This window comes from Pomacea canaliculata, linkage group LG2 (assembly GCF_003073045.1).
Source record: "Pomacea canaliculata isolate SZHN2017 linkage group LG2, ASM307304v1, whole genome shotgun sequence".
NCBI lineage: Eukaryota > Metazoa > Mollusca > Gastropoda > Architaenioglossa > Ampullariidae > Pomacea > Pomacea canaliculata.
This window is the reverse complement of record NC_037591.1, coordinates 23,854,785-23,873,192: the sequence shown is the minus strand read 5'-3', so window position 1 is coordinate 23,873,192 and position 18,408 is coordinate 23,854,785. Positions and strand designations below refer to the sequence as shown.

At 42.4% G+C, this 18,408-nt stretch overlaps 1 protein-coding gene across 1 annotated transcript in view; it reads left to right on the top strand.

The window, feature by feature from the left end:
• The first annotated feature begins 4,534 nt into the window (after positions 1–4,534).
• LOC112556865 (colorectal mutant cancer protein-like) overlaps positions 4,535–18,408 on the top strand; it is a 28,530-nt gene continuing 14,656 nt past the window's right edge. The window contains 3 exon segments of the mRNA XM_025226260.1: positions 4,535–5,035; positions 8,582–8,838; positions 9,256–9,419. Coding sequence (XP_025082045.1) covers positions 8,598–8,838; positions 9,256–9,419 — 405 coding nt within the window. The 5' untranslated portion in view covers positions 4,535–5,035; positions 8,582–8,597.

Sequence of the window (18,408 nt, the reverse complement as noted above, 5' to 3'; positions counted from 1 at the left end):
CGCAGGTCTGCAGGAAAATTGTTGGGAGTCTCACAAAAGGACAAAAGCCAGCTAAGGCCCAGCATGAGTTGTGTATTTGCTGTCGCTAGAACTGGCTATTTATGCTGCTGCAGTTGCTGTGGCTGCAGGCAGTAACGATGGCCGATAACCTGTCTGGGTCGCGCCGCTCTCGTACCTGGCGCGCGCTGGCGTGTGACTATCGGCGCGTTGCGTCAGAACACGCAGAGCTCTGCACGTGCGGCCACAGCCATGGCGTTGGTAGGGGTCAAAGTGCGTTAATGTGGGCCCAGAAAGAAGCAGGAGGGTTAAGTTTGGATGGGGAGGCAGGGAGAGGGCGCATACGTGCACCTGCGCGGGCATAACGTGTCCATGTTTGCAGAAATCCTCAAAGGCAGTTATCGCATTGCAGCTGAGCGAGATTTTGTTTAAATGCTTCAGAGGTGAAGAGAGTGAGTTTGGAACGTGAGGTGACAAACCCACCTTATAGAGCCGCATCTTACAGCAGAGCTCTTCGTAGACTGATGGAAGTAGTGGGCAACAGAAATTCTTATACCGAGCGCTGAAAAGACCTCTGAAATATGCATCCAAAAAGTGAATTGCATGATGCAAAGGAAGAATAAAGCCCCAACCCGTGCACATTGAACTCCTGCCAAATGGACGGACCGATCGGGGCCCGTCTGTACTGATCGATTTTGCGATTGCTAGCAGAAGAACATGGCAACAGCGATCCAACGCATCAACGCATGCAAATGGTCTCTTTCGCTCTCCCTCACACACACACACATGCATGCGTGTAAGCATGCATACGAGTAATGGGAAACATAACCACATCCTGCCAACCATTGCATGGCAGACACGCGAGCACACCTGATGGAAGGAGAGGAAGGAAGAGAAATGTAAGCGGTGACCCTGGTGGTCTAAGTTGTGTCACCACGGTTTGACCTAACTGGTCAACAATCACCTGCACGTGAAAGGCACAGAATCTATGTAGTACCTCTGCTGCCAGCTGGAAAATGTAGGCCACGGGTTTACATGTTAAGTCCTCGACAAGTTAGGATAAAGTTAATTATGCAAACATTTTTAATGTTGGGACTGAAGCAGCTACATGATTTCTTTTAAGTGAGTAGCCCTCCAAGGTGGGTGGCCAAAGTCAAGGAGTGGACCAGCGGGCCAAAGACCGTTCCGGACAGCCATGGAGTGTTTGAATCCTATACTCACTTCCAAAGATTGTCTCGGAACGAATCTGCCTATCTTCACTACATCCTTGTTGTGTCGGCCACGTAAAAATAGCAGAGTCCATGTCTGACATCCGCACAGCAGGATGGTAATTTGTGCGGCCTGTATTTAGTATCAAACCTCTTGGTATTGCTGCGCCAAATACTTCAATGCCTGGTCAATGTTGCTGATGCTGCTCCAGTCTTGGATGTCTGCCATCTTTAAAAAGGGTGACGCCCAAGTTTTTTTTCAAAGCTGTTCTCGAGCTGTACTCTGTTCCTAAAGGTCTCTAGCGTGTTGATGTTGCCCATCATTTTGCTCGTCACTGCTGGTTTCTATTCCATATACATCGTCCGTTAGTTCTTGGTCTTGCAGTTTGCTGCCTGCCATCAGATCAGTGTTGTCTGCAAAGCAAATGTTGTCGATGTGCCTAATGGTCACGAAGGGCCTTTTGTGTGATGTTCTCCAAAAAGATTTCCAACCAACCAACAACCAACCATCCAAAAAGATTTTGAATAGTACGGGTGTCAGTGAGGGCAATCATTAACGGATACCCCATCCAGCTCTCGTGTTTGAAAGAAATCTTACCAGTTGTTATTAAGGAGTATTGCGCTCACTGAGTACTTGCATAACTTGAACAATGTCCGTGAAATCTCGAATCACTTGTCCCAGCCTTTGTGTCAGGCTCTATCAAATACGTTTTTAAAGTCAGTGAAGTTCTGCAAGAGATCCTGATGGTATTGTATGTGTTTTTCTCTCCGGAAGTGACAATTAAAAATACTTCTACTCTACAAGCAAGGTTATAACCGATACCCTTCAACCGGTGAGTCACTTTGGCTGTGGGCACTGGACCCCGATTTTATCGTGGAATCCTTCGCCCAGTAATTCTGAATTACCACCACCATTTGCTGCAGGATTTAGTCTTCATCTTTTCCAAGATTACCCAAAAGGCAGTGGGACCATTTACCCTTAGTAAGGGTGGTGGAGGGAGGTGAAGGGGGAGGATCAAATGACTTTTCCAGAGCTTTGCTCACGCTCGTGCTGAGTAGTCTTTCAGTTTTCTTCTTCCACATGGAAAGCACGGAGAACGTGCTTCCCCGCTACCGTGGACACACCTTGGTCCCTGATAACCAGGTGCATCGCACTCCGAACGGGCACAGCTGCTTTTTCTTTCGGGAGGAATGAACTTCAAACAGCTTCGATTCAAAACCCTACTTTTATCATTTAAAAATAAATTCACGTGAAACTCTCTGTGCATGGCTACTTCATTCTATCCACCTAGCTGTCTGCTGTCGGTCTGACTCCCCATTCCCGTAAAGAGGGAAAGGGAGCAAAAGACTGATTGTCTCTTCGTGGATATCTTCTTCAGCTTTTTAATGTTATACTTACATAAATAAGATCGTTATTTCAAATCCCACACTATGCAAGGATCTATTGAACAACTCTTACTGGTCACCGACTAATATGGGTTTATAAAATCAAACGTTTTTTGAAAGCCTGACAGGAAATCTACGACTGTCCTAACTGTTGCGTTAGATGAAGTGTTGCACTCGATGGTATTTGCACCAAGAAAGTGAATGACCGACACCAGGTTGTCGACTCTATTGCCACCATCCCCTCGTGGTGTCTGTGGGCAAAACCATCCACAGCGCAACGAAGTCCACTTCTTGACCGTTTTAGACAAACACGCCCAATCCATTACAGTAATTGTGCTGCCAGAAGCGCTCTGGTGTCTTTTATCGTTTATTGTATTAAAGACCAGCCCGCGAGTACAATTTTTCCCCCAAGTAACGGCTCAATTAAATGCAAGATACTTCTTAAACAATCAGAGAAAGTTGTCTTTCTATATACGATATGTCTTTCTATATACCTTCAAACAACATTCACTTAAAGAAGTCAGTGGAAATAATGTTGGAACATTTTAGTGATAGGAAAGATCAGCTGAAAGCGTATATTAATCCCATATGTCTATATATGCTTCAATATGACTTCTGTACACACCTCAAAATGTTTAACGGGTTGTACATCGCGGTTGTGCCCTGTTGTTGGCTCGGATTTAGGAGCCGAGTTGTTTGACGTCCACTGGCACTTGGGTGGGTCTGTAAGGTGAAGGAGAGGTCATAGAGACTCGATCAGTGTTCTTTATGGTCTTTGCTTCTGAAATGTTTGGTTGCGAGAGTATCAATGTCAGCTGAATCGTGGTTACGAGAGTATCGATGAAGGCTCGTTCTCTTTACGAGAAAATCAATGCAAGAGTGGTGGGACCTAAAATTGGTCGTCAAATATTATTGACCGTATTCCTCCTCCTACGTACTGGATGTCATGCGATGGCTACACGGTGATAGAGGTGGATGAGTCGTCATCTGAATTCATAAGTATCAGTGCCGGCACGAACTAATAGCCCTATCTACGTCCGTGGTGCCGGCAAAAATCTTTGCTGAGCTCAGTGAGCTGTATATGCTGGACATAACTATACTCGGCCCCTTAATTATTGTTAACAAACCGCCTAATCAAACTGTTCTCGATCAAAGTTTACAGTAAATGATACATATGCCAAAACGTTCAGATCAGGCTTTCTGTCGGTCAAAGACTTAAGTATCTTTGATTCTGCAAAATTATAAAGACGAAGAAATCGACCATACAGTTTGTTAGTGACGCGGCAATGTCCACGGTTCTCTTTCTATGATGTTTGTGTGAGAGTGAGTGAGAGAGAGACAATTAATGACAAATCTTTATTTACGAGGGTAACAGAATAAGCAAAAGTTATGCTTTTTTTTACACATAGCCCACGTACTAAATAGTAGAAATAAAAACATTACATTAATTCAAAACAATTAAGGCAATAAAACAGAAAATTAATTCTATGTACAAACAAGGTGGCTGATATGACAGAGAGAAAACATGATTTAAAAATATTGCACGTGCAAATTTAGATACAATCTGTTTACTTAATTTCACGTGCTCCTTGCTTCAACCTCCCCCTTCACTGCAACTTATAGAATCGCTGTACCAAGGTTTCCACAGATTATCATTTGCATAGCCATCTGTGTTTAACCACCTTTCTCGTGATTGCTTTCCTCACACACCAAAGGCGACCCAGCCAAGAGGTAGTAAATTTCTGATGTATAACCGATGTATACACGCATCACTTCCCTCTCTCAAATATAATTATACGTTAGATTACTTTTCTTGCTTCCATTCAACGAGTGCAGGACGTCACGGACGATGAAAAGCGCCGATCGATGTTCCAGGACTGGAACTCGCCGACAGCCAAAGGGTCACAAAGGAATTTTCGCGTCGACCAATCAGCGATCGCCGTCGGCATCCACCCGAGCTTCACGGGGGGAGTAGTCCGTTGTTACAGGACCCGCAGCTGGTGGTGGGAGGATATTCGAAATAAAGTACTTGCTTCAGAAAGGCTCTACACGTTAAATGCGCTTACACTTTAACCGTATCGTGATTTGGTTCATTTTGGATAGCACCTTCCTTGCTGCTGGAGTGAGTGAATAATTCGGGATCTCCGTAGTAATACTCGCGTAGTTTCGACTCTCAATGTGGTCAACGAAAGTTTTGACTGTAGAGTCGCTGGGAACGGGTTTGCACCACCCCAGTAGTTTTCACTATACTTTCATCATGGTCCAGGCATGTGCATAGTTTAAAAGAGTCTGAGAAAAGGGAACAATGTCTAACTTGAGAGATGGGTCGAAGTGATCCCGGGCCGAGAAAGCAGCGGGAGCGATTCCAGTAGCACAAGCGAGGAAGAACGGCTTCGAAGACTTTTCAACAGTTGTGATGCAGATGGGGATGGATATCTTGACGGGTATGTATTCTAAGCATCAATACTTAATTATTTAAACGTATAATTATTATTATGCTTATATACAGCATTTAAGCGGATTCCAAGTGGTATTGAAGTAGACCTATCGCCAGCATACCTAGCCCTAACCCTGTATATATCTTGGGTAGCATTTGCATCAGCAGTCAAGTACCCACGATGATGTCCATGTTGAACATGTTTTATCGGACGATACTATTACAATATTGAAACATCATGTCCTTAAATTTAATTTTAAATTCATTAGTGCTAAACTTACACCTACTCCAGAAATGATGCTGTGATACACGCTACTACTAACGTTTATTTAGCTGGTTTAGTGTTGAGCTATACTTTAACACAGACGTATTTAGCAATGCCCATATTTTACACATTAATTGATGTTATGTCTCCAAGAATTATTTTATCAGGAAACTTTCGAAATGCAAGTTTTTTGGCATTTGATGGATATAAAATTCACAACTATTACTTGTAAGTAATACTGGGTTAAGGGTAGTATATTCTGTTTGAAATTGGATTTGCCCGATGTTTGCAGGCTAATGGGATGGTTAGACTTGAGTGACAGTGCAGCTGTTGCTTGGAACTAAGCAGAAATTCTGTAATCATGTGAACTGGCGCCAGAAGAAAAGAGGTTACTTGACACACATATACTGAGTTTTAGAAAGAATCAGAAAGTTATCCCTGTGCCAAGCATTGCTTAAATTAAAGTTATTCTGGCAGTTAGATGACTAAAAATTAATAAATAATAACAGCAGTCTTTAACTATAAAAGTGAAAGAAAACAAAAATCTACATAATGTTTTTTATTTGAATCTTTAACCAGTAGTAGATAAGCAGTTTATTAGAGGTACTTGAGATTATGATATTCCGACACATGTTGATAGCAATCAGTCTACACATGTGAATATGCATGCATTCTCGTGCACACACACATCCATTTAACACTGAAAATGTTAATGAATAGATAACAAGATAAATAGCAATGATTCTTTATTTTTCTCTCAACGGTAGGCTAAAGAGAAATCATTGTATTTTGTTCATAGGCACATACAATTTTTACATAGCATTGGGATAAGTGTTTATTAACTGCTGTTTCTGTATAGTTTTTTATTTGATTAATCTGTTGTCATTAGTAGTAGAAAGGCCATATTAAATTTTCAGTTTCACTGGAGAGAGACAGGCTTAGTGGAGAGAACTCTGTAACACGAATGCAAAGGCCTTTAAAAGTTTTATAGTAATTCTCAGTGGCGTAGAAACCAAGAAAGCAAGAGGAGCAGCTGCCCCACTAAAAAAATATTAAGTGTTGCTTTATCAAGCATAGAGTTTGCCCTTCCCCCACAAAGCCCAGTATCTTCCTACACCACTGATACTATGTGGCTTTGTACATATCATGCTATGCTTTCCCTCTTCCTTGGCTGTAATAGCTTCATTTCACTGGATGTCTATGTCAAGTGTGAAACTCATTGCCTAGTCTAGAAGAAATTTCTTGCACTGTAGGGTGCGGGGATGTGTTGTTTTGCATCATTTACAAAATGGCTCACACTTTCTCAATCATCACTGTACCAGGCCGGCCAGGATGAGGGATAATGCTGTTTACAGACTGCTTCCTTTATTTGTGTCTGTGCATGTGTTGTTTTGAGTTCAGTCTCTGTAGCATGAAAAACAAAGTATGACTATAGTCATTTACCGTTCACTTGCAAGAGCTTTTGAAAGTTCCTGCTTGAGTAGGATTGCACATGAGCTTGTTGAAGAGGAGAAAAACATAACTCACTTTGTTATGGGTACTAAGTATGGATTAACATTTGTTAGCAAGTTTTAGATGGAAGAGTACTTCTGCATACACCATAAATGCTCTGTCATTTATATCAGTATAAATGCAATTGGCTTGATTGATCTTGCCTGTTCACATCATCAATAAATTACTTTTTTAACAGTCAGCACAGCAGTACATCTTTCCATGGTTTTTTGCTCACATGTATTTTCATGTAAAACTTGTCCAAGAGCTTTTGACATCTTTAGAAAAATGGTAAGCAAAATTATTATGTCAGTTTAGTGGATCATATTTTCATAAGTATCTTTTTTTAGTGGTGGACAAGTTGTTTCTATAAAATTTATACAACTTATACACCACACAAAACTATACATAACATCAATTGGCATTTGACTTTGATGAGAAATAAACTTTATAATGTACGTACTGCATTATGAATGGAATTCAAGGCAAAGTGCTTATCATAATCAAAAGAAGGTACACTATGGTTAAGCCAAGAATTTGTGTGAGTGTAGACTTTAAATTTTGAGAGAAGAAGAAAAGGGGGCAAAAATAAGAAATGGGGGTAGGGGAGAGCAAAGACTGGAGCTGCTTGCCTGTTTGTGTGCTGCAGCAAGCAAAACTGTGTGCTGACTTGTTAAGACTGCCTGCTGTCATCAGCATCAGATCAGTGCAGGAAGCTGGAATAATGCAGTCACCATGGCACAGCAAGTTGAGCAGCTTTAAATTTGATTCATTAACCAAACTATGAACAGGATTTGCCAGCCTATAGTTCTGACAGTGATTGCCTTTATTGATCTACAAATTAGTCCGCCATTTTGGAGGCTAATTCATTTTAGGAAAAACAGACCATTCATAGAGGTCATCAGCTCAGGAAATTGCATTGGCAGTGGGGTCTTGTACCAGACGGGATGCAGCAGGTTGATGTGATCATGAAGGATTCTGGATGGGGCGGCAAGAAGCTCTCAGCGTAAGGCAAGCCCCGGCAGGCAGCCATAACACTGCTTATTACCTGCACTGGGTGATGTGGCCCAGAAATTGATGTAATCCTTTGAAACGTAAATTGTCTGTAGCATTCTTCAGCTGGTTTTGATTGAAATTTGTTTCGAAACAGCCATCCTGAAAGATCTGGAACTTTTGGGAGAAGGCTTGTCTAAAAGTGCCTTAGATGGTGTGAATATGAGATGTGACTTGTGCATTTGTAAAATATTTTTTTGCAGTATATTTTGGGTCGTTTTCATTGTCAGTTGGACAGATATTGAAAGGTATCTCTGACACAGTGTAGATGGAACTAACTAGGAAATGTTTAAATTAACCAGTACTTTTTGCATATCACATAGGGCTGCTTCTAGGTGGGAAATTAGTATGAGACAAATGATGGGTGTTTAATCATCATTTGCCTCTATGAATAAACTGGCAAAATGAATGACTAAATTCAGGTGGACTTTGATATGTACTGTTGATATGTGCTGTTAATTTGTTTTTTATGTACATTTTTGTAGTATAGGAACTTATTTTTGGTAGTTAAAGGAATCTAATATGTTTAAGTATTGTATATGACAACTTATACTGTTACTGTTTTTAACTCTAGGAGCAAGTATTTATATATGCCATTAAACAATAACTCAACTGTAATGTCTTTAAGAATGATCTATCATAACTCTAGGAATGTCAATATAATTTAAATTTGATTAACTTGTTTAAGTTATTAAATTACTTGATTGTAATGATTAAAACAAAATATGCAAATGTATTTTTCAGAGAGGATTTTCTTTTTATGTGCAAACAACTTAACCTAGAGGATTCTGCAAATGAGATTCGGCAAGAACTTGGAGTTTCCAGCTTTGCCCGCATCTCCTTTGCAGACTTCCTACGTTGTCGGGCACGGGTCATGTCTGCTGTTCATGAAGAAGGGCCTTGCTGGGGAGATGATGCTGGGATTGAGTCGGATACTAGTGGTGTTCACACTCATCATCCTCATATCACATCCTGGCCTACTATGAGCAGTGACAGCCTGGGTAAGTTTGCTATTCATTTACTGATGTAGTCTCTAAAGCAGGTTTAGATTTTACCGTTCAGACTTGTTTAAGGCCATGAACAGACTTGGCTTGCTTCACTAGTTAGGTCAGTTTTTAAGTCTGTAAGTCAATGAATGGGTTGTGAAGTTGTCTAGCAGTAACAAATGGAATACTTTGATGTGTTGGGCAGAGCCCTTTTTGACATTGACACTATTAAATTCTGAGATTTAATTACATTGTGATTTTGATATTTAATTGTTTCTTCGGCATATGTATAGTACATGTAACTATATTTGCTTGTGGTATTTATTGCTATTCTTTCATTATGTTAGAAATAAGACCTGTAGTAACAAATAGTTTTTTTTTTTTTTTTTGGCTGCCTGTATCATTATTAATGCTGATAGTGGTGTTCTTCAGGTGCTCATTCAGGAAAACCAGAGAGTGCAGATTACGACAGTGGAGCAAGGGACATGAGCCCCGAGCCTGTGAGCCTTATACGGCTCATGCATTGCCATGATCCTTCAGCTGTGAAGGATGTGCAGGACATGGGGTCTGGAAAAATCCTAGAACTTGCAGACAGGGTAAGTAACCTACCTTGCTTCTTGCATTTGCTTCTGCATGGTGTGTGAAGAGCGTCACATAGATTCAGTCATGTGTAGCAGGCTGCAATGGCTTTGGTTGGAATAAGTGTTGTTGCAGGTGCAAAAGGCATCTCTAGATCTAATGAGCTTGTTTTGAGCATGGCTTTTATCATGTGTATGTCAAAGTGCTTTCTGTTTTTTTTAATATATGTATTAGCTTATGGTGTGAAATCTTTTAGATTTGAACACAGATGCTAAATGTTACATGCACAGGAAAGATAATGGACAGTTTTAACTGATGGGTTCAAACAGCAGGCATTTTGCCCTAAGGAACTGGAAAGTGGAATATCCACCCCACCAAACAAATCCATAATATTGATCATATATAGACACACAAAGCAAAAGGAGTAACACAACTTAAAGGTGCCTTGTATGCATATAGTAGTTTTCTCTCTTTACTTAGATGAGTGGCAGGGTTTGGGAGGGGAGGTGTATTTTTAAAATGTGGCTTTTGTGTACCAACATCCGATCTTTTGTCTAAATCCAGTTGTTGTCATTCTCGTTTGCCTTTTTGTCACACTTGGAGGCCATCTTTCAAGATAAAACTAGCAGTCATCTATAACGCATCCACGTGTCCGTACAGTTTGGTGTCTAGGGGCATCTTGATGGCCAGAGCTCTGCCCTCAGTTCCTGGAGGAGCCTACACTTCTGTAGGATATGCTCCATGGTTCTGCATCTCCACAGGAGCACTTTAGGGATTTTGCCAGATGGTGCTTACAATAAGGGTGGTGGTTTGGTCTGTTGTGCCCTGTCCTGAGGCAGAAAATTATTACACTGGAAAACCCCTTCTGCATTCCAATGTATGATGATATTATTGGGGTTGTTTTTGGTGGTGCGTTGGACAGTTTACTCTCCTTCCTCATCCCCTGGCTTCACCGGATGGATTGAAAGGACCTCCAGTTGCTGAGGATGGGCTCCCTTTAGGCTTGGAGCCCAGCATTTACTACCTGGTGGATCTGATAAGCATTATTTCTGTCGATTCTGTCTCCAAGTGTCATAGCGGTTGTTGATGCAGGGTTTTGTGGTTAGAGTGCGGCCCAACAGCATTCCTGGTTTTTTTCCAGGGTTACCTGCCCTTAGCCCATGGCCTGTACACCCTATCCTGTGATCACAGAAGATTTTGTTTGCTGAAATCCTGCCAGAGCTTATAATGCAGCTACTTATTGTGTGGTAGACCTTTTCTTGGACACATGGGGTATTTCCTGTTGGTGCCACCAGCTACCCCTCTCTTCCTTGTAGGAGCATGCATGTGTGTCTATAATTTACTTTGTTTATAAGTGAGTGTATGTTGTAGAAGTGAGCGTCTCTGTTATATGTAAATGCGGGTGCATGGTTGTTGCTGATTAAGTCTATGTATGATATATGTAAACTGCTATGAACAAATCTTTGGAAAGGGGTATATAAATCATCATCATTATTATCTGCTTATACATCCAGGAAGAACCAGGCTTATTTCGCTGCTAACCTCCATGTCTGTAGGCCACTCTCCGATCTGCCACCTGGGTTGGGGGTGGTCGCTCTGCAACCGGACTGAGAATAGCCTATCTAGAACAAACCTAATGATGTCACAGCAATTACAATTCCCCATATTACCTTTTTTTTTTTTTTAAATTTTCGCACAAGCGTTGAAGTGGTCATTCAGTATGAGTTTGAAAGTTTTTGCTTTGGTATGTTCTTCGCACAAGCGCAGAATGGTATGTATCCACGAATATGTACATTTGTATGACAAGGTAAAGGAATTGTTTTCAAAACCTAGAGGGCTCAGAAAAATGACCAACTGTACAAAAAATAACGACCATGACAGTATTTAGAGACGCCTAATGTAGGCCATGATTTGCGAATTGCATGGATCCCGATTCTGCAAATGTGATGCCTTGAATTTTTGCTTCCCAGATTTGTATAGCCTGCATCCTGATAGCGTCCAAACTGCTGCCGACTCCCAAACGCTCAGCAGGCAAGGGACGTAAACGCAGTAGGCCGAAGGTCGGTCGCGCAGGGTGCCGGGGGTTGTCTTTCCTGGGAGAGGTGGGGAAGAGTTGTGGTGGTGGCTGCCGATGGGATCAGAGCAATCATTGCTAATAGCCAACTGGGCGTGTGATCGGCAGCGCCGCATCATCCTGGGAGGCCGGAACTGCGCTGTGCGTAAAACCGCGTGTTTCGTGAAAGTCGAGATGATGAGTGGCCGGGCGGCAGGGTTTTTAGTGCTGACTGCGGCGGGAGAGAAAGCGGGTATCGATCTAAAGTTGTGGGGGAGGGGTGAGATGCGCCTTCCGGATGGTGCTGCAAAAACGCTGCGCGCCTCACACCCTTCTCTCCCCATCTCCCCTACTTCTCCACCCACCCCTTGCCCCAGCCCCACCCCCAGCCCCGCCTGTTCTTCCCTGAGAGCGCAGCGTGTGTTCAGCTGATCTCTGTTCCTTGCGGGTTGTTGCGTGTTACTGACCGCACGGACAGGACATAAATGTCGCTAGCAAGTGTTCAGGTTTTGTTAGCGAGAAAAATAAATGCTTTGAAAAAAGACTGAAACAGTTGGTACTCTTTTAGTAACGCGTACTACAAGCCCCGCGGCTTGCTCCTTTCAAATTGATGGGTTGATTTAGCACGCACGCACTGTTTTTTCAATCTCTGCGGGCTGGTAGCCAGGAAAATAAGATTTGTACACGTTTAACTCATTACAGCCGTTGTTGCGTGTTTGAAATCGTGTAGTTTGGGAACCACTTCCAGACAGCATTTATGCAGTAAAGAGAGAGAGAGAAAAAAAAAAAAACCCTTTACCCCTAGTGTTGCAGAAGTGCGAGCTGGAAAGACGCCACTTTTCGATGACAGAAATTTAGATGAGCCTTTCTTTAGAATGAGAGGCATTTTCCCACCATCAGCTTTACGACTGCCTTTAACGTATCATTTACTCGATCTTTTTTTTCTTGTAATTTTCCTCGTTGCCATCACCGCAGGCAGACGTATTCGATTGACTATGTTGCTTAATTTCTAACCGACCGGATATGAACTCATCTTCTTATCGGACCTTTCCACATGTTCAGTGGCTTGGGCTGATGTCACAGAGTTATTAAAAAGCCCTGAGGCTATATTAAATTTGATCAACATATCAGTTTTTGACACTGATAACTGTATTGCTGTAATCCCGATTTTTTTCATTGATGTTTTTCATAACGTGCGGCTTAATAGTGTGTGTGTTTTTTTTTTTAATTCGGATTGAGATGGGGAAGTGTAGTTTCAAGTTTTCAATTTTCAAGTGAATTAAAAAATACTTCGTTTGCTAGTCCTTTTAAAATGGATGATAAACGATACAATTCAGAGGAAGAAAGCGCTGTCGATGGTGTGTCGTGTCACATCGATCAGCCAGTGTTGCCGTTTTAGTTTAACATTTTTTTAAAATGTCAATATTGACAGGATTACGTGATTTTTCCCCAGGGGGTTAATCAACTTAAGTTTTGTGAGCCTTTTGTGTCAGTAAAGATATAAAGGTACCACCACAACCACCACTATCCCCCCCCCAAAAAAAAAGCAACAACAAAAAAAACAAACAAACAAACAAAAACAAAAAAACAAAAACTAACAAACCCAGCTTTTTTCCGTCTCAGTGCAGTGTTGTCAAAAGATTGATTTCCTCACAATTATCGCTAGTTTAACATCTTGGTTGCAAGACGACATAGAGTAAAATGTTAGGTCATATCTCAAGCTGATACCCGGTCAAAGAGCAGTTCAGGAGAGATAAATGGCGTTTATGCTCCTGTTGTGCGCAAGGCTTACAGAAGCGCTCATGCACCAACGCATGCAGATGTAATGTTCCCCCAGTGGTTTGTAAAAGCAGCCCTTCCGATTCACACCAAGGAAAAAAAAGAGTTTCTGAGATAGCTGTGAGCTGTTGGTAAACGAATAGGTTGCTGATGTGATACACGGTTTTGTCAATATATTTAAGGATTAAACATGTAATAGGCCCCATGGCCTGTAGTGGACGTGAATTCCACTCACGCGCCTAGGAACATCAATTGCAAGGCAACCGACGGCTTTATAGCTCTGCCCTATGAACTATGGGTTCCTTTATTTTTATTTTTCCTCCACGGGACCGCAGCTTCTTGGGTCTCGACCTCAGCTGCGCGTGCTGCGTCCGGCCGCGGATAAGAACGTGGCACCGCGCTGCCTCTTTGATCAGCCGTTCCCAGGTAACACGCGGCTCCGCCAGTCTGCCTGCCTGCCTTCTGCGTCCGGGCGCACAGTTCTATGGGTTCTGTGAAGGTCTAGAAGCCCCGAGACCCGTGCTTGCACCTCGTTCTCTGAAGTTTAGAAATAACTTCGCAAACCTTTTTTTTTTTTTTGTGCGCGGGCGCGCGTAGGATGTTCTTTATTAAGAGAGATGACTTTGGCCAGAGTTACTTGAGTGTTGACGGTGCGTAGTTTGGGTTCTTTTAGAAAGTGTTTATTTGCAGTTCCCTCCATCCCCGCAGCCTTTTTTTTTTATTATTGCTTATAAAGGATTCCTTCTATATGTTCCATTTTGTGCTTTATTTCCTTATTAATTCTAAGATCTTTATTTATTACAATTAGTTGTTGCTGCGCTGCATTTCACTACAACTTCATTATTTAAAAAATGCATTTAGAAATTGCTTATATATATATAATCTATATGATTCGCAGTGGGAAGTGATTTGGGTTGACAGATTGCGCGCGCACACACATATCTTACATGCAAATGTATTTGCTTTTGCCACCTTTGCCTGTAACTATGGATCTCATCATTGTATAAGGCAGAATGCTTGTCTGCAAATGTGCTCTACGCTCTTTATTTGGCCCACAATCGACCTAGGAGCTACTTCTCAAAACTGGTCATTCCTTTTTTTTTTTGGAAGAGGGGGGGGGACAGGGGTTATCAAGCTGCAATGAGCTGTCATTTGCATCTGGAACTGGCTAGTTTTCTTTTAATGTATATGATTAAATGCTTCTGAACCAGACGAGGGAAATGGTGTATCTGTCCGCAGAGATCAACAGTAGGGAACTTGGGTGAGAAAACGAAACTTCTTTATGGAAGACTGGGCACACAAAAGGGCAATCGGAACTAATTAGCGCGTTCTGCAACCGTGCTATCTCGCACTTCTCTCTCTCTGTGTGCTCTCTTTCTCCCCTCCCCCTCCCTCAACTGTCAGTCTAATGGATGGGGCGCTCACAGGGGTGTTTCCGCTCTTGGACATCTGGCGCAAGCTCGGTTCCTACTTCGGTCGCCACTCTGGCCTCCCCTCCCCTTGCGATGTCGGATGGTAGGTTCCAGAGGCAGAATTTCCTTGCAAATGCTTGAGCTCTCCGAGGGGGGGAAAGGGCAGACCCCTGAAGAATGGCTGACGGCGCAACGGCGAGTGGCGGCGACCGTCTGCTTTGTGGTACGCATGTGTACGTTGCTCACAGTTTGGGTTTATGTCTGTGTACGTCAGTCTGTGTGTGCTTCAGGGCCAAGTCTAAGGTACCGTTGGAGTCCGACCTGAACCGATTTCATGTAGCGGCCCTCAAAACCCCTTTTGCCGAGGATGTGGGTCTGTGCTGGCTGTTCAGGCGGGACAGGGAGGGAGAGAGAGGGTGGGGCTGATCGGACGCTCGACGCTGCTGCGGAGTGTGTTGTTGCTGGTGAGCGGCTTTTCTGGTGACCGGGGCACTGCTGTGTTTACAAATGTGGCGCCCTGCCGTACGGCAGGGTGCTGAATCGGATTGCCTCCGTGCGTTTGTAGTCCAGACTTCGACACGCACACACGTCGTCCTGCAAGCTGCCAGGATGGGGGTTGTTGCTGTCGCTTGCGGCGCCACCTAGGGTGACGGTACCAGTAAGTCTTTTCCCTTCTTTTGCTTCTGCTTAGATCGTGGTTGTTTCGGTTGTGTGAACAAACAGGACAGTGTGTTCTTGTATCAAGCGTGATAATGTTTGAGAAAACACTGGGGCAGATATCTTGCCTTTCTTGCCGAATTGATCCTTTTCTCGCTTTCTGTCACCGTCCCCACCCTCGGACAAATCCAGTCGGGAAAAGGAACAAAGAACTTGGGTGGGAGAGAGGAATCTGTTCGCCGAAAATATTTTCTCCAGTCTGTTTCGTTATGTCCGATTCCAGTACCGACTGTCGGGTCTTTGATGACGTTCCGTGGTGATGGAGGAAGTGGAGTGATGCTGGGTCAGTGTGCAAATCATTAGAAAGGTCCTTACCGCGTGTGAGGACAGTTACGAACTACCGACACTATTGTGCCTAGATTTAAACGAAAAGCTTAGCCTGTGCCTCTAAACTGCATGCCCACCATCTTATTTTACATCTGCCATCAACCAGTCCTCCCAGTCCCGGGGCCGATTTTGTAAGTCATTTAGTAGACGACTGAGTTCTCCACAAAATAGTTGTCGGGTGTACCAGGCGGCACAGTTTGCCTGATGCACTCAGAAAAGAGATCAGGTAGTGAGGGAGAGAGTGTGTGTGTCCTGCCTCCGACTCCCCTTCTGCCTACCCCCGCCCGTTCCTTTCTAGCAGATGACGTACGGCACTCTATCACAAGACAAGCAAACCCGACCCCAGACAGTGACAGGTATGCTAACATTTTGCCAGCAGGGGTGGCTGTGTAGCGAGCAGGCCCGTCTCACCTTGTGCCAGCACCGGCGGGTGAGGCCGTTTGTCAAAGAGCGGGGTGGTGTACCTTGAGTCTAGCAGGGCCACCAAGTCGTAACAGAAATGTTTGTAGGTTTTTTGGCTGTTGAAAAAGTTATCTAACATCAAGGTTAGACAAAAAAAGAGACTGCACCTTTCCCATGTTATAGAGAGAGATACTCGGTACCAAGGTTGCAACGGAACGCGGTTTAGCAAACAGAACTGCTTCTGCTGCTATACTGTAGTTGAAAGAAGCCTCGAAAAATTTTACAACCTGTAGAATCTGACTACTGGTTCGAAAAACAACTATGCAACTATTCAGCATTAACATGGGAAGTCTTATTCATTCAAGGATCATGCAAAAATTTAGTTGCTTACCATATCTTCTGTTATTTCTGGCATGAGATATGACTGTTGAATTATTATTATTATTATTATTTGTGCCATGTAGATATTCTGGCTTTTGAGTACAGGAAACCTCTGGCAACAAGCAATGTAGCATGCTGGAGAGAAAATGGGTTTGAAGCTTGCCAAGAAGGCAGATTGTTCCTATTAGACCAATCAGTTTAGATTCCTGTACTCTACAGCAGCTGAGAGGCTTAAATGGCTTTGTCATAAATGGCTTTGAAACTCCACTGACTGAGGCACAGTAAGTGTTTGGTAATAAATTTTTTACCTCCCAATCCCCAACCCCAGCTGTATGCCAGAAAAGAACCATATCCTTTGGGCACTCTTCCCCTGCTTTTTCTTTTTTTGAAGTTCAGAATAAGATTAATGCAACAGTCTTTGAAGAAGACATTTTCTTGGGCATATGGGGCAGAGCTCATGTGAACTGAGATTTCATACAGATTTTCAGTGTGAAATGTTTCAGCTACAATGTTTTCAGAAGTGCAAAGTAAAGTTAGCAGAAATCCTGCAATGATTATTCAGACTGAGAGGATTATTGTTGGAAGCCAGAGCATAAAAGATAATAGTGCAGAGAAGTAATAAAAACAAACATACATGACATAAAGAGGAATCCGGGAACAAACAGTAAGGATGGAGAGCATCATGAATCTGCAGAGAAAGATGTACAGAGCAGGCATACTAATCAAATCTCTAAAATCACAACTATTGGCAACTATGTTGATTGGCTTAAGGAGTAATGCTTGTGGAACAGATGTGTTTTTAGTGCAGCTATAAAGGATTCAGTGGTGGATAGATGGTGGATGTGGAAGGAAAGAGAGTTCCATCACGGAGATATAAATAGAAGTTCATGGTTCCACTGTTGTTCTGGTGGCAGAGATAGAAAGCGTAGGATCAACAGATCAACAGATGAAAAGGGGAGTAGTCTGGTTGGGATGTTTGATTTCAGTTTTTGAAAAAAATGAAACCTAGGCTCTGAAAAAAAAACAATTTCAGTTGATGTAGGTAATGTAAATTATAACTAAAATTAACATTGTATCCAGAGCTTGCAAAGAACATGCTACCTTTGCATCCTACTGGTTTTATTATAAAATTGCAAGCCAGTGTTGGATTATATCAGATGTAGCAGCAAAATTGGGACTGGATATGTCAGATACATATAATTATACATAAAGTAGGCTTACAGACTTGTATGAGAAATAGAACAATAATTACAACATTGAATAAACAAACAGGAATGAATGTGAAGTTGTTCAGTAAAAACATAAAAGATATAGAGCTATGAATATGGTAATATTAAACATGTTTGTGTTCATAACTCTCTATTTTATAAACTCTTACTATTTAAAATATAGAGTTATGATGTTTATAGGAAGAGTTTATTAAATAAAAGTAGTCTTAAATATTACTGGTTGGCCACATGGAAAGAGTAGCTGATGAATAGGGATGAATGCATACAAATTGAAGGTGAGGTATAAAATTATGAGTGTCATGGGAAACATAGAAGAATGTGCAAAAAGAAGATCCTAAAAACAAGATCAGCCATTAACTGATTGCAGGTGGACACACCCACACAACTTTAGCTGTCATGGTTGTAGGTACCTAGGGGCGCTCCTTTACACTCTACTCTCTTTTTGACCCACTAATTCCAACCTAGGTTGCCCACTGTTCTCTCACCTCTTGTATGGACAGCAATAAACTTACCTATGAGGGGAGAAATGATCTTTTTTTTGTGATTATGCTGCTAGGTTTCACTTTATTAGGACTATATGTTTCACCGGTTTGAGGGTCGATAGGGATTAGGTTAGTAAATTTCGAAAGTTCTTTAACCCACCATCAGTGTGGGCTGAAAGCGTGGTAAAAAAAAAAAAAGCAAATATATATATAATAACAGCTAC